At 40.2% G+C, this 16095-nt stretch overlaps 1 protein-coding gene across 2 annotated transcripts in view; it reads left to right on the forward strand.

The window, feature by feature from the left end:
• Positions 1-16095, forward strand: part of LOC148349019 (seizure protein 6 homolog) — a 169975-nt gene that overhangs the window by 106222 nt on the left and 47658 nt on the right. For both annotated transcript variants that reach the window (XM_088320942.1, XM_088320941.1), the window contains exon 4: positions 14019-14211. In XM_088320942.1, the coding sequence (XP_088177068.1) occupies positions 14019-14211 (193 nt within the window). The remainder of the gene's footprint in view (positions 1-14018; positions 14212-16095) is intronic.

Consider the following 16095-nt stretch of genomic DNA (forward strand, 5'->3'; position numbering starts at 1 on the left):
GTTGCAACTTGTCTTTAGAGTGAAATGGTCGGTCCTGAAGTCAGACCGGTTGAGAACCAATGACACAGATGACATATGAAAAAGCATTAGATTTAATTTAAATATCTCAGTGTTTTTATCCACAGTACCAGAGATAAATGTTGAAGGATGGAAAAAAAGGAAAGTTGTCCTGAAAAAATGAAAAAATGCGCAGAAAAGCACGGCAAGGGAAACGATTCCTTGGTGTAGCTGACAAATCGGATTTGAAAGGGTACTGAATACATTTTTTGTATGCATAGTGTTCATGGTTTACATTGTCAAAAATGATTTTAATCATGGCCACACAAAAATGGAATCAAAACCTAGATTTTCGCACCATGGGGCTGCACGCTAACCACAGACCCGCCGCGCCGCCTCCCGTCAAGTCAAGTCATTTTTATTTGTATAGCCCTTAATCACAAAGAGTCTCAAAGGGCTGCACAGACCACAAATTATTGCAAACTATAGACTATTATTACACCATCCCCTGATCTAAAACCTACATAAGGGCAAGGAAAAACTCAAAAACCTGAACATGAGGAAAATGAAGAAACCTTGAGAAGGGACTGCACATGAGGTAATCCCCCTTCCAGGATGACCAGGCTGCAATGTATTTTGCAATAAAAAATAATAAACAGATATTGTCAACATAAAATATAGGTTATTCATATGCTATAGAGTAGAAGTGTGTTTTAAGCTTAAATTTAAACATTTCCACTGAGGTTGCAGATGGAATCTCTGGGGTAAGAGCATTCCACAGCACCGGGGCCCGAATGGAGAACGCTCTCGAATCTGCAGATCTCTTCTTGGCTCTTGGGATCACTAGTAGACCAGCATTTTCAGAGCGCAGGCCATAGAAGGGAAATTCAATCTGAAAGATATGAGGGAGCAAGTCCATGCATGATTTGTATACTACCCACAGAACCTTAAAATCACATCTTAAGCTAACAGGGAGCCAATGCCAGTTAGCTAAAATCGGGGTAATGTTTGTTTATTGAAATGTTAATTTTTTTTTAAATAGGGGTGTGGGTTATACACACATGTGAGTGTTATACACGAATAAATACGGTAAAAGAAATGGAAGAGGTAGACTAAAAACAAACAAAAAAAAGGTTTGACCTAAATTGACCACGATTGTGTTATTTCATCTTGTTTATACTTACATTTCTGTTTTGGAAATGATTCACTGAGTTGGATAAACATTTGAAAAGAAAAGAAAAAATAAAGCACGCTTGACTTTCCAGGCCTTCCGAGCTTCGCCAATTGTTTGTCGATGAGACGGCAGTTGACCACGCTCTTCTGACTCCAATCAATCGTCATTTTAATAAGCGGCACTAACACTTGACACGCAGCCTCTTCACAGACACGCTTCGATTGCCGCATCGATCCGAGTACCCTTACTTTAAATTCGGTGTGTTTCTACCGAAAGGGGGAAAAAAATGGCCGCAAATTTGACCCTGGTTGAGCATGATTGATGAGGCGGAGAATGACTTTTCTTTTGGTGGTGTTAATTTACCAGCAGGGTTTTCTACAACAAAGACTATTTGTTTTTTCTGACTCTGTGATGCGTCGCGAGCTGTCAAAGCTAAAATATGGATTGCGTAATCGGCAGACACCAATTGGCGGTTGTATGGATCCTAGACGGATGTTGGAAGCGTTTGTGGTCGGGTGCATTTGAGTTTTTAAGTCACAGTTCTTCAAATTAGGGATTTTTCTAGAATTTGTTTTGTTTTCCGGACTATAAGGCGCAAAGTGCCTCTTATATACCGAAAAATACGGTGGATACAATTGGAAATGCATAGTTGGAATGAAATGATACTGCATACATTAACTGTTCTGCTTTTGAGAAACATAGTTGTCCTTGAGTGCTTTCTTGTGGTTGTCTGTTGCTAAATTAATTTTAATGTTGACACCAGATGCCCTAATGATGATTTATATTCAATGAAATTAATAAATTAAATTGAAATGTATTTGTTTATTTATTCTGCTCTTGATGTAGTTTTAATTCCATGCAGCTTTCAGATGAAAAATATATCGTATATATATAGAAATATATATCTGTCATGATTACTGATGGGAATCATCTGTGCCCACTCTTTTGGCGCCAACCGCCGCAGGTTTTGATTGGCTCCTTGTCCCTATTTAAACCCTGTCCTTTTACTCCCCTGTTGTCAGTCTGACTGTGAATCACTATGTCTACAAGGCAAGCCTTTTTCGACCCTGACTCCCGCCTGTCCCGTTTTTGCTCCTGTTTGTCTCCAGCTACGACCTGTTTTGATCCTGACCACACCTGCTCTCCCCTCCCGGCTTACGACCCATTTTTGTTCCCAACTACGTCTACTCTCCCAGAAGGCTTACGACTCGTTTCCGACCCCGACCACGCCTTGCTCTCCCGTTCCCGGCTACCGACCAGTTATTCCCGTCCCTGACACCGCCATTGATCGCTACGGAAGATCCACTTCTGTGTTCAGATCACATTCCGAGTACGGGAGTGACTTGCTTTTCCACGTCCAGCGAACACCGGATCGTGGGCGCAACCCTTCCTCTTTCCATCAATAAAACTTAAACGTAAACGTTACGCAATTGGGTCCTGTTTCCGTTCTGGTCCTGACAATATCATGTGCCTTATTTTCGGTGTGCTTTATAGTGTGGAAATCACCCCACCCCCAAGAATAATATAAAATAATGTGAATATATATTTTTAAATGGGTCAACATATTCTAAATGCACACAAAAACTAAATATGTGAATAAAATAAAATACGGAAATAATACCCTAATTGGACAAACATTTCTGGCAATTGGGTCTTTTATTTTACGGTACGTATATCTCAATGTTTATAAGATTATGAGAACATTTCACATTCTTAAAATTCTCTTTAGTTGTTTTAATAAGTTTACAGAAAACTAATACTTAAACAAGATACAGAATTATGAGGAAGATCATTTTTCTTCTTTCAATTTTTCTTTGTGATTTTTTTCATTTATAAAAAATGACTGACATCTAGAATTGTATTGAAATTGGATTTGCATTACTATTATTGAAATACATCAAAATTATCTGCCGATACTATATTTAAGAAAAATGATACTTAAAATCAGTAAAACTTTCTGGAGTATCATGTTTCCTATTTTAATGGAATTCAAACTTTTGTTTCTTTCTACAGACCACAATAAAAAGGAACCTTTAAATTTCCCAAATTTTATATAATAAATTAATAAAATTATACCTTATCAAACATAGTGTTCACCCAAAAATAAATAAATAAAGTAAAAAACAGATACATTTTATCCTAAACAGACTAAACCTTTCCGTCTATTGAGCCATATGTTTTAAGTATTTATTTATCTTGATGTTTTTTTAAGTAAAAAAAAAAAAAGATGTTGATTGTATTTATTTTATACACTGTGATAATGCAAATAATAGCTAGTGTTGTTTAATTTAAGCTTTATTTTTCTGATTTAAGTCAACAGTTCTTAAAATTAAGAACATTATTTGCAATCTGCCATTACATTCCTATTCCTCAATAAAAACCTCTTTTAAATTAGTGTTTGTGAGCTATTTATCTCACATTACAGTCAGCAGGTTTTTCAGATTTAAATAAATTGTTATGGAAATTAATTCAATTTTTCTCTTTATTTTTTTATATTATTTTTTACAAATATTCAGTTAATAAACACTACAAGAGATCAAACCCTATTGAAGGAAAAACATATTGAGGAAAAGAAAAACCCTAAAGATACAGTGCACTAAGTTTGGCGCCTCCTAGTGGTAGAAAAAAGGTTCATCCAGTAAAAATGTATATAGTGTTATGGTTATTGAATAGGGCAGCACAACGGCGCAGTGGTTAGCGCATGTGTGGTACAGTTCTGAGGTCATGAGATTGAACCTCCGGTGTGGAGTTTGCATGTTCTCCCCGTGCTTGTGTGGGTTCCCTCTGGGCACTCCGGTTTCCTCCCACATTCCCAAGACATGCCTTTCAGGTTAACTGGCTGGTCCAAATTGTCCCTAGGTGTGAATGAGCGAGCGAGTTGTCCGTCCCTGTGTCCCCTGCGACTGGCAGGCAACCAGTTCAGGGTGTCCCCTGCCCACTGCCCGAAGATAGCTGGGACCCCCGGGACCCTACTGAGGATAAGCGGTGCAGGAAGAGAGAGAGAGAGAGAGAGAATTATTGAATACTAGGCAAAATCATACCAATAATAATTTTAGTTCAAAAAAATCGAGAACAAAATAAAACGACCAGCAAAAGTCAAGAAGTCTACTTCTTTTACACCGCAGAATCGCGACATAGGTCGGCGCCGTATACCATTACTGGCCCTTGCTCGTTCCAGACAACACAGTGCCACCTAGTGGTCAAATACAGCACATTGGGACTTTACAATTGTTTTATAACCAAATCTTAAACCCTTGAATAATCCTTTAGTTGTGAGCCTCGGAAAAGACCCCAATCCCTCCAGCGAAGGCACACATTTTATGTCATTAATTTACTAGTTAGGCCCCCGTGAGAATGTTTTTTCTACCATGTGGCCCCCAGCCAAAACGAGTCTGGGGAGTGTTCCGACCTAACAGTGCAAGATTGCTGCTCCACCCGGTTGTGAGTGTTTTAGCGAGTTAACAACCTTCTTGGGAAAAGCCAAAGCCAACCTTGCATCAATCTTATTCATGAGATGAGCTTCTAACCTGGCAATAAAACACCCCCACTTTATTCCATGCCTCTCAAGCTGTGACATTTGAGTTTATTTACAGCCGCCTGCACTTTTCCATAGCTTTCGATTCATGCCTGGTGGATTGCTTTTAGTATTTTCGAGCGTGCATCTCGAATCTCTTGGTTTTTTCTGAGGTGACGCTGTGTGTTTGAAGGAACACAAGCCCTCTGCCAGCCACAGCCTTCTCCTTTTATGACAGTTTGATGGGTGCAACAGCAATTAGTGTCACCTGAAAAGCGTTCCTCTCAAGACGGCTAGGCTTCACGAAAACTCATCTCGGCAAAGCCCTGACACCCTAAAAAGCTCATCAGGATCAAGCCCGGGCTTTATGTCCCTGTCTTGTTCCTGAAAGGCACAACATGAAGAAAAGAAGAGCCGCCTTCTCCATTCTTCTCTGTTCCAAAACTTGATTAATGGAAACAATCGTCGCCTCTATCGCAACGTCTCATTTTCCGTCGAGTGCAATGTTCTCCTTACTCCTACTTCCTCATCTTGCAGCGGGAACCATTGACAGATGCAGCTGGCTTGGAAAATGGGGAGCCGGGAAGAGTCATCCGTTTCCGTTAGGAAAGAAAGCACACGATAACCGAGGGATTACTGTATTATGCACGTAATACAGTAATCCCTCGGTTATCGCGGTTAATGGGGACCAAGACCATCTGCGAAAACTGAAAATCAGCGAAGTAGCGGCGCCCCTTCAAAAATGCTTAAAAAACGTATACAGTATACCCTCCCTGTATACAGTACACCATATAGAATACGGGTAGAGAGAGAGAGGGTGAAATTCATGTTATAACAAAAAAAAAAAACTGTAAAATATGTTGTATGTACACGGAATAGGACTGCGGCGAAACCACTACGAACCATTCAGTATGATTGTAGTAACCGCTCTCAACCACATGCAGCAATCGCAGTTTATTTCGCTCGTTAACACTACCGGTTACATATTGAAAGTAAAAACAGTGAAAATGTGATATTTGATGAGTTTTTGTAAAGCCTTTTGGGAAACAACAGTTAAAAAAATGGTCTGTGTTCATTTTAATGAAAGTGAAAGAGCTACCTTCTGACAATAACAACATGCCATAGCTAGCGGCATCGAACGGCTTTTACAACAAATACACGAGACCACACACAATTAGCCGTGTTTAGGTAGTACAAACAACCGCTTGCTTTTGGTATAATAAAGTCAAACTTGAGATGAAATGTGACAAGAGAATATACTTACGTCGCGTCGCCGAGTTCCTCCATGATAAACTGAGCGCCACATAAGAAGGGGGTGAGGTGGGAGGAGTTAAAAGAGGGGGGGTGAGCGAAGCGGTAACTCACCATGACTAAGCATTGTGTCAGGGCCTCCCCCTCCCCTTCACAATAAGAGTGTCCACACCGTGTCCTCAGTTGACATAAGCTCGCGCAAGTCAATAAATGCTTTTATTGAGAAGGCAAGGTAGATTTTTTAGACCCGCGAAGCTCTGAACCCGCAAAAGTGGAACCGCGAACTAGCGAGGTTCCACTGTATCGGTGTCAGTTTTAAAAAATGAATAAATCTGGATTTAAGTTTCAAGAAAGATCAATCCTACTATGATTTTCTGAAGTTCTTGTCTGGTGAGGCACAGTCAGATTTACATGTTGGTTTAAGATCAGGGGATGGTGTCATTGTGACCTGTGCAGTCCTTTGAGACATCTTGTGATTAAGGACTATACAAATAAATGTGACTTGACTTGACAAATAAATGAACCTTGATGAATCTTATCCATCATTGTATTGGCAGAGCAAGGAATCAATATATAAACTGTAGCATAGGAAAAAACATGTTTTATCATATTAAGTAAAATAGCTCACGATTGCTGGAGCATTGTGATTTTTAGTGGTGGACTGAGTATTCTTCACCCTACTTCCATAATTAATCTGCTAGCATTATTGTAACAAAATAATAATAACATAATGACATAGGCATTTGCGCTAAATTGTAACAAAACGTAGCTCTTAGCTTGAACAAGGTTGGAGACTCATGATCTAAGGTTTTGACCACTAGGTCTTATATTGATAATCGTGATAATTTTTCAAGTGATGATCAAAGACTATGTGTGGATGCTCAGATCTATGGAAGGATGTATATGTATCCATTTTTTAAACTAGAAATTAGCAATCGGAATAATATGTAAATAATAGAATATATTTGCAAGATTATTCATAGAAACTGTAACGGCTCCAGAATGGAACCTTGTGGTATTCCTAAGTGTATAATTTATGTTGGCATATTAATGCAATTGTAGAATGTATTCTCTGTAATCCTATCATCATACTGAAGTGAGAAAATCTCACAACTTCCAATTGGGTGTTGTGGTTTTGTCACAGGTGAATAAATATATTTTCAGAAAAAGGTATTTAGTAATGGATTCTGCAATCGCCTCTGGCATGTTCTCATTAGCACTCAGAATTTGGCTGCCTGGGACGGAGTCATTGTTTTCCACGGGCCGAAAATGAGGAATTGCTCCCGGCTTATTTGTATGGAGGCGAGTGTCGAATCGAGATAATGTTTCCGGGCCCCTTTTTGAACAGAATTTATCGAGACGTCCAGAAAACAGCACCTGGAGGCGGCTTATTCGGCCCGCGATGGAGAAATGAGCTTACGAAATAGAGGGCGACGAGGCAGGTGGCCTCCGTCGACACCTCGCTATACCGGTCAGTGGGTTTCATCATCATAATGAGGTCTTTGCAGCCGCTGAGTCCAAAAGCCGTTGATTTATGACCACCCACCCGAGCTGCCGGGTCGTTTAATTTCCATGTATAGTGAGATGAGTTTGATTACATCCTCCTCGTTTCGACAACGGCTCCTGAGAGCCACTGTAAATGTTCATTACGAAGGCGCGCCAGATGTTTTTCAACAATAAATTATCGGCGTTTCTCAGTCCATTTTTTGAGTGTGGGTTTTTTTCCACGACGATAGACGTCAAACCTCTGTTTTTCTATTCTGATAGCCCGGATGCAATGTTCCCTGTAATTTTCCACGGGTCTGAACGTTCACACAAAGTCGGTGAGCAACGCTTGAAACAACAGTGAGCAACCATAATCCCAAGTGTGGCAACTAAATCATTATCAAACATGTCCAAAACTTGACATCAAGTTACATTTTGCTGAGTTTCCGGCAATGCAAAATGATTTTTCTCTTTTGAATGAATTGACTCATGTACGATTGCAAAGGTTGTACGGCCTACAAACTGTCTTACAATTCTTTCACAAGATATCTATCTCTTTTTATATATTTTGTTGCATAATATTAACATTTTTGGGGGGCTTATTTATTCGGTTGTAAGATACAGAACTGAACTTGGTTACATTTTTTAGTGGAAGTACAATGTTGGCAACAAGATTCGCTTGATACAATTGGAAATTATTTGAATGAAACACAAACTTTTTCTTCTTTTTTCCGTGTTTTTTTCTACTTTTTTTAAATTTCCTTTAAAAAGGTGTCATTGTGTTTATTTTTTCCGAGCTGTTACTTTTTTCTTTTTGTTCTCTATTTACTTTTTTCCTACATTTCTTTCTATTCTTTTTTTCTGGATTTTTTCTAAATTTTTCCTTCTTTTTTTCTCTTCCTTTAGTTTCTTTTTTTCTCAGCTTTTCATTACTTTTTCATTATGGTATTTTTTTCTTTTTTGTTCTATTCCCCCCTTCCTTTAAGTCATCTCATCTCATCTCATCTCATCAGCTACACCGCTTATCCTCAGTAGGGTCGCGGGGGTGCTGGAGCCCATCCCAGCAATCATCGGGCAGTGGGCAGGGGATACCCTGAACTTGCCTGAACTTGTTGCCAGCCAATCGCAGGGCACACGGGGACAGACAACTCACTCACTCATTCACACCTAGGGACAATTTGGACCGGCCAATTCACCTGAAATGCATGTTTTTGGAATGCGGGAGGAAACCGGAGTGCCTGGAGGAAGCACGGGGAGACCATACAAACTCCGCACAGGAAGTCTGGAGCTGGATTTGAACCCACGCAGGAGGTTCCCAAGACATGAACTGTGCCGCACATGCGCTAACCACTGCGCCGCCGTGCTGCCCCTCCTTTAAGTCATTATGTGCATAATTTTACTTAATATTTGGTCATGTTGGAATTAAAGAAGAAAAGACAACCCGAAGAGCCGTTTAGGACCCGAAAGAGCCGGTGCCTTTTAGTGTGCCGAGCCGAAGAAGCCGGTTCTCGACATACTCAACTAACTTTACTCAACTTCGTTCAACTTCAAAATAGCGCATTTAGGGCACAACGTCAGGGGAACACGTGTATTTTTACCTTCATGCACTGTAACTTTGACTTAAGTCGCTTCTTAATTAGTAACTTTGAGCCCTCATTTTTGTGCGCTGGCTAGATTTTCTTGTGTGCTGAGAATGTGCGCAGCTTATGAGGAACACTGCCCGGATGTAAACAAGTGAAGTGGACATTTCGCTAATGCGCAACAGCACCTTTTGTAATTAAAGTAAAAGCCGCCCACGCTAGTCGATGATACAATATCTGTAAAAGGTCGTTGCAGTCAAAACAACTTTATTGCATAATAAAATCATTCAAACACTCAACTTGTACTTGCAAAATGACTCGGACAAAGTAAATTACCGGAGTGCTATTATGTAGTAACATGTAGTAACATGATCATTAAACTTTTGCAAGAAAGTGTAACTGACAGAAATTAACTACCGTAAATTCCGGACTATAGAGCGTACCTGATTATAAGCCGCACCCACCACATTTTAAGAGGAAAACCGATTTTGTACATACACAAGCCGCACCTGTATATAAGCCGCATGCGCCCACATTAAAAGAATGTAACACAAACACAAAATTAACCCAATCCCGGCTTTAAGTCTCGCGATTGAAACTGGATCTCCTTCATTAAAGTACATAGTCCAAAAATCACAGTCGGCAAAATGAACGGAAAATGATACCGGTACCGGTTTGATGCAGACCTGCAGAGTCCGGGTCCCGTTGAAAGTAATCCAAGGAAAAAAGTGTATATTTCCAAAGGTAAGGGTGGGAAAAATATATATCCACTATTGTCCGCCGTGTCCACAAACACTCACCTTTACCGGTACCCACTTCCCGTCACCCCGCGTTTGTTACGCTCCTTCTTTTTAATTGGCCGTTCAAAACATATCAGAATAAGTGTCCAAAATAAATACATTACAAAAATATACAGTTGCAAATACATAGTATACATGGTTACACATATTTACAAAAAAAGACGGTACACCGAGAGAGTTTTCAAAGCTTTAATAATACTTTCATCCGGGCAGTTAATGGTAGTAACACGCTAGCAACACGCTCGCAAAACAGTAAACGGGTTTGTTAAAAAAACATACCGTACTTGTAAAAATCACGGTAAACCGTCCTCATCTTCCTCTTTAGAACTGAAGCTGTCAAAGTCGTCTTCCTCAGTGTCAAAAAGTCATATAGACGTCGTCCCACGCTCCCATCCACCCCTGATTCTGTGCCCTCCTCTCCCTCACGCAGCAGACCGGCTTTTCGAAACCCGTTGGTGATGGTGGATTTTTTGATGCTGCCCCACGCTGTCAGAATCCACTGGCAGACTTGCGAAAAAGTTGCCTTTCGCACGCGGCCAGTTTTAGTGAAAGATTTCTCGCCGCTAGTCAAGCCAAGAAGTTGCAGTCTTCCTCTGCGCATATATTCCACTGGTTTAAATCTTACCTTTAATACTCGAGCGCCGCTGGCGGCCGTTAGAAAAATTACATGAATTGGCCGCATCATTGAATAAGCCGCAGGGTTGAAAGTTTGGGGAAAAAGTAGCGGCTTATAGTCCGGAATTTACGGTATATAAGGTGCACCGGTTTGTAAAGTGCACTACCAAATTTCTGGCAAATTTGAGGTTTTTAGGTCTGCCTTATAGTCTGGAAAATATGGTACTTAGCAGCAAAGTAGTGCTCATCAAGGTCTTCAATCCAGGCTTTTTATTTCTCATTGTGATTTAGAGTTTATGATTCAGTGAGATGATGTTTGTTGTGTGTTCCCAAAATTCAACCTTGTGCAGATATTTTAGTTTTGCGCATAATTATGAGTGGTTTTTCTATCCCTGAACTTCTGTGAGTTGGCCCTATTGAGATATTTTGTTCAGGGTTCTGAAATTTGAACTTGTCAGTATGGGTTAGTTTGTGACTAGGTGCTTTACAGTACTCAGATCGGGAGACTTCTCCTGGTACTGGTACCAATGAAAACCAGTACTTGTTTTTTTCATGTAGGGGAGCAAATTCCTACCCATAAAACGGTCCAGAGAAGGGATGGGCACTGCAGGGCTGTAATTTTCCAAGCTACGCCATGGAAAATGGTGACCCTATGATCCAAGCGGTTCAGCGATCTGTGAACTATGAATATTTTAAATTTGTGTTGAGTAACCAGGAAGATGTATCCTAAGGAGCGGATCAATTCATTTTTATTTTTACACAACCAATTCAAGTGACAAGCACGATGAAATTAAATGATCTGGATTTATATAGCGCTTTTCAAGTCAATGACTTCCCAAAGCGCTTTACAATGTGCTCCACATTTTCCAATAGCGGCCTTGCAGCCATGTAAGGCGCTAACCTGCTTTTTGGGGGTATTAGGGGTTCAGTGTCTTACCCAAGGACACTTCGACGTGTAACACGGAGGAGCCGGGATTCGAACTGGGATCCCTTGATCCCAAGACGAGCGCTCTACCTCCTGAACTACTGCCGAAACGATCCTGGAACAAATGAAATTCCTATAAAGAGCTACCTGTCAGGACCAGAACGGAAACAGGACCAACTTGTGCAACGTTTCTCACAAGTTTTATCGGGGAAAAGGGAAAGGATTGCACACACGATCCGGTGATCACTGGTCGCGGGGAGCAGGTCGCTCTGAACGCGGAAGTGGCACTTCTGTGGCGAGCGATTGCGGTGTCGGGAGCGGAAAAAAAACTGGTCTGTAGCCGGGACAGGAGAGCAAAAAACGCGGTCAAGATCAGCAACGAGGAGAGGAGAGTAGACATGGTCGAGATAAAAAACGGATCGTTATTCGGGATGGGAGAGCAGACGTGGTCGAGATCAAAACAGATCGTAGTGGGAGACAAACAGGAGCAAAAAACGGGACAGGCGAAAAAGGGCTTGCCGTGTAAAAACCGAGATTCGCAGAGGGGCCGAAAAAAGGGGACTGACAGGACAGAGTTTAAATACTGACAGGAAGCCAATCCGTCAACAGGCTGCAGCTGGTGCCACACGGGCGGGGCCAATTGGGCGCCATGGCAATCGTGACAGTACCATTGTATATGGAGATTCATCCGTAAGAAGAATAAATATTTGGCTAGGTGAGCATGGAAACATGTCTCACTTTTGAGCATTCGGCCACTGGGTTGGTGAATGGAAGGCGGCTTGAAAAAAAAAAAAATCCTCTGCCCCCCCCTCCTGACACGGCCAATGAGTCATAATTGAGGCAGGACAGCTGTTGCCGGCTGCGATGACAGGTCCTGTGGAAGGTGACGGATGACGGGGCCCTCAGGGGCTTTGGCCCCAATGTTTTATGCTGGATGCATCCCCTGTGTCCTTCATGAGCTTCCCTTGCCTGGGGAAAACAAACGCTCACACTTTCATGAGGTTTTTTTTTGGGTGTTATTTTAAAAAAATACAAACAAATATAAGCAGCGGGAGACAAATATGAATGATAATCGTTATTCTTTGTGATAATATTGTTACAATTAGCATGTGTTTTGGTACCAAAATGCTGCGATGAATATTGTCATGATTACCGATGTGAACCGCCTGCCCACTCCTTTGGCGCCAACTGCCTCGGATTCTGATTGGCTCTCTGTCCCTATTCAAACCCACTCCTATCTGTCACCTTTTGTCAGTCCGTCTGTGAACCTCAGTTAACACTAGGCAATCCTTTTTTGACCCTGACTCCCACCTGTCCCGTTTTCGCTCCCGTCTGTCACCGGTTACGACCCGTTTTTGATCCCGACCACGACTGCTCTACCGTACCAGCTTACGACCCGTTTCCGACCCCGACCAGGTTTATGCTCTCTTGTCCCGGCTATCGACCTGTTTTTCCGTCCACTTCCCACTTCCGTATTTGGATTACAATCCGAATACGAGAGCGGCTTGCTTCCCGCGGCTTGCTTCCCGCGCCTAGCGAACGCCAGATCGTGGGCGCAGCCCTTCCTCTTTCCTTTAATAAATCTTATGAGAAACATAATAATAATAATAATAATAATAATTTCCTTGTATTGTCATTCTGTGTAACAATGTACACAGAACGAAATGTCGATTGCACCTGACCCGTTGTAGCGAGCCGATGCAGCCGCAGCCAACAGAGGGCGCCGCCGACCACTTTTTAAGTCTTAGGAATGACTCGGCCGGGGCGCGAACCACCGACCATAACGCAATTGGGTCCTGACAGATTATCACATTTAAAAAGTATGTTATTTTAAACAGCTAATTTGTTTTTACTTTATATATACAATTATTTTGTTTTATTTTGTATTATTTTTTTCTGGATAAAAAAATTGAAACTATTGTAAGATATGACAAATGGGAGTTGGTGCAAGAGTACCTCAATATCATTCCTATTTTTAGATCTTCTTTATTTTAGTTTACGCAGTGAGAGGGAAAAAAATAAATCTGGTTTTGGTATGAATTTTTATATAAAAATTGTGTTTAACCTTTTTTATGATTTTAGTAAAAATATCTAATTACTTTATATTTTTATTTAATTAGGTAAGAAAAAATCTTATCTGAGATCATTTTTGTGATAATTGTGAATATTTTTTTTTCTTCTTTGTTTGAAAACATTTAAAAAAATATATCACCGATTTTATTCTAAAACATCTCATATTGTTGTCTTTTATTTTTTTTTGCAATGGGAAAATGTACGATTAAAAAAAGGCAAAAATGGAAAAAAATGGGTAAAAGAAAAGCCTAAAAATATTTTTGGGAAACATCAACAAAAATTATAGAAAGGAAAAAAGGAAAATATAAATTTCAAAAAAGACTTAAAAGTAGATGTATAATATATCAAGCACGAGGAGAACATGCAAACTCTTCACAGGTGGTTCGATCTCACGACCTCAGAACTGTGCTGCACATGCGCTAGCCACTGCCGTGCTGCCCCTATATAACATATAAAAATATATAATATACATGCAAATACTGCTTGTGTCATTGAATCAAACGATTTTGATTGTTCAGTCTTTTTGGTATCTGTTCTTTTTGTTTATGGTTTTGGATTAGCAACCATCATTTGTTTTTTATCGTCATTTTCTTTAATTTTTTAGGTGATGAATGGCAGCACGTCAGAAGGAGGTCGAGTGAGAGTGGAGGACACAGGCGGCCGGGAATCTTTCCTCCTAGCCAACGAATCGATCTTAATGAAAGGCCTGGTTCTACGTAGCAGAAGCAACCAGATCTCCATCCGTTTCCGTGGCGACCGTCAACAAAACGCCGGAGTCCTCCAGCTCCATTACCGAGGTGAGACCAACTTTCATCATCTCGTACGTCTCCAATTGAACCAGGGGTGGAGGAGGGTGCCGGGTTATACTTTTCCTTCTACTTACATGTAAAATGATATATTCTGAGCTAGTCCAAACAATGTAAATAAGCATATAGTAAAATTATCAAATCAAATCCAATGTATTTGTTAAGCACTTCCAGGGTTGGGTAGGGTTACTTTAACTGGATTACTTTCAATTACTTTTGGATTACTCCAATACCAAATATGTTAATAAAAGACAAAAGAAACTTTTAGGTGCGCCTTATAGTGCGAAAAATACGGTAATTGCATGCATATCATGTATTACTCTGCCGCCATCTCCTGCTTTAAAGTCATGATTGCAGTCTTAAATTCTCAAATCCTGCACACCACCTTTAAAGACGAGAGGCGAACCCATTATCGAGCTCTGGCTGCATATACGCGCGCTCATAAATTTACCTTCATTTTTCCGAGCGTGTGCGTTTGTGCAACATCGATCTTCCGTGTCGCACAACGACGTCTGGTTATCCTAACAATCGCACAAAGTGGCCGCCAATTACACGCCCCATCGATTCCACTGGAAGCCGCTCAACAAAACATTCATTGCAACACATTACGTTGATTTTTTTTCGTCGGCGTTTCCCAAAACAAACATGGCCGCGGAGGGGAATTCATCGGGCTTTATTTTCTTCATCAATAGCAGCATCTTGTTAGTCTAAACGGTGACAGTTCGACCTTGATAAAGGTCAATGCTCTGCTTTCAGCTTAAATCAAACGTAGCTACTTTTGAAGTGACGAGTTGTCAGGGTAAGCTATACGTGCCGTTCTTGTTTATTTTTGTGTCTTATTTCTCCAAAACACGTTCCTTATTAAACTTTAACGTGGCTAGCTGTCATGATTAGCGAGATATGCCAACACAAACTTTTTTCTTGTCTATTTTTTATTCTAAAGCCTGTTTCTTATTAAACTATTAATGTGGCTAGCTGTCAAGATTAGCAAATATGCCAACACAAACTTGTTTTCTTGTCTATTTTTTATTCTAAAGCCTGTTTCTCATTAAACTATTAATGTGGCTAGCTGTCAAGATTAGCAAATATGCCAACACAAACTTTTTTTCTTGTTGATTTTTTATTCTAAAGCCTGTTTCTTATTAAACTATTAATGTGGCTAGCTGTCAAGATTAGCAACTATGCCAACGCTAACTTTAGTCCTTGTCTATTCAATTTTCTTTTCTAAAAAAAGTATGTTTTTTAATGTGGCTAGCTGTCAATATTAGCAAGCTATGCGGACGCTAACTTTTCTTATTGTCTATTGTTTTCCCTTTTTTTCTCCAAAGCATGTTCCTTATTAAACTATTAATATGTTTAGCTAGCTGAAGATTAACGAGATATGCTAACGCTAACTTTAGTTCTTGTCTATTATTTTCTCTTTTCTCAAAAACATGTTCCCTATGAAATCTTTAAGGTGGCTAGCTGTCAAGGTTAGAGAGATATGCCAACGCTAACTTTTGTTCTATTTTCTCCTCCTTTGTCCTCCAAAGCATGTTCTTTATTAAACTATTAATGTGGGTAGCTGTCATGATTAGCGAGATATGCCAACACTAAGTTTAGTTCCTGTCTATTCTATTCTGTCTTTTCTCAAAAACACACTCCCCATGAAATCTTTAAGGGGGCTAGCTGTAAAGATTAGCTATGTAGACGCTAACTTTTCTTAATGTCTATTTGTTTCTCTCTCTCTTTTTTTTTTTGCAAATCATGTTTTTATTAAACCAATAACAGGGCCAGCTGTCGAGATTAACTTTAGTTCTTGTCTATTCTCTAATTCTCTTTTCTAAAAAAATATCTTCTATATGATTATTTTAATGAGGCTACCTGTCAATATTA

Source organism: Urocampus carinirostris, chromosome 17 (genome assembly GCF_059441175.1).
Source record: "Urocampus carinirostris isolate Australia breed hairy pipefish chromosome 17, RoL_Ucar_1.0, whole genome shotgun sequence".
NCBI lineage: Eukaryota > Metazoa > Chordata > Actinopteri > Syngnathiformes > Syngnathidae > Urocampus > Urocampus carinirostris.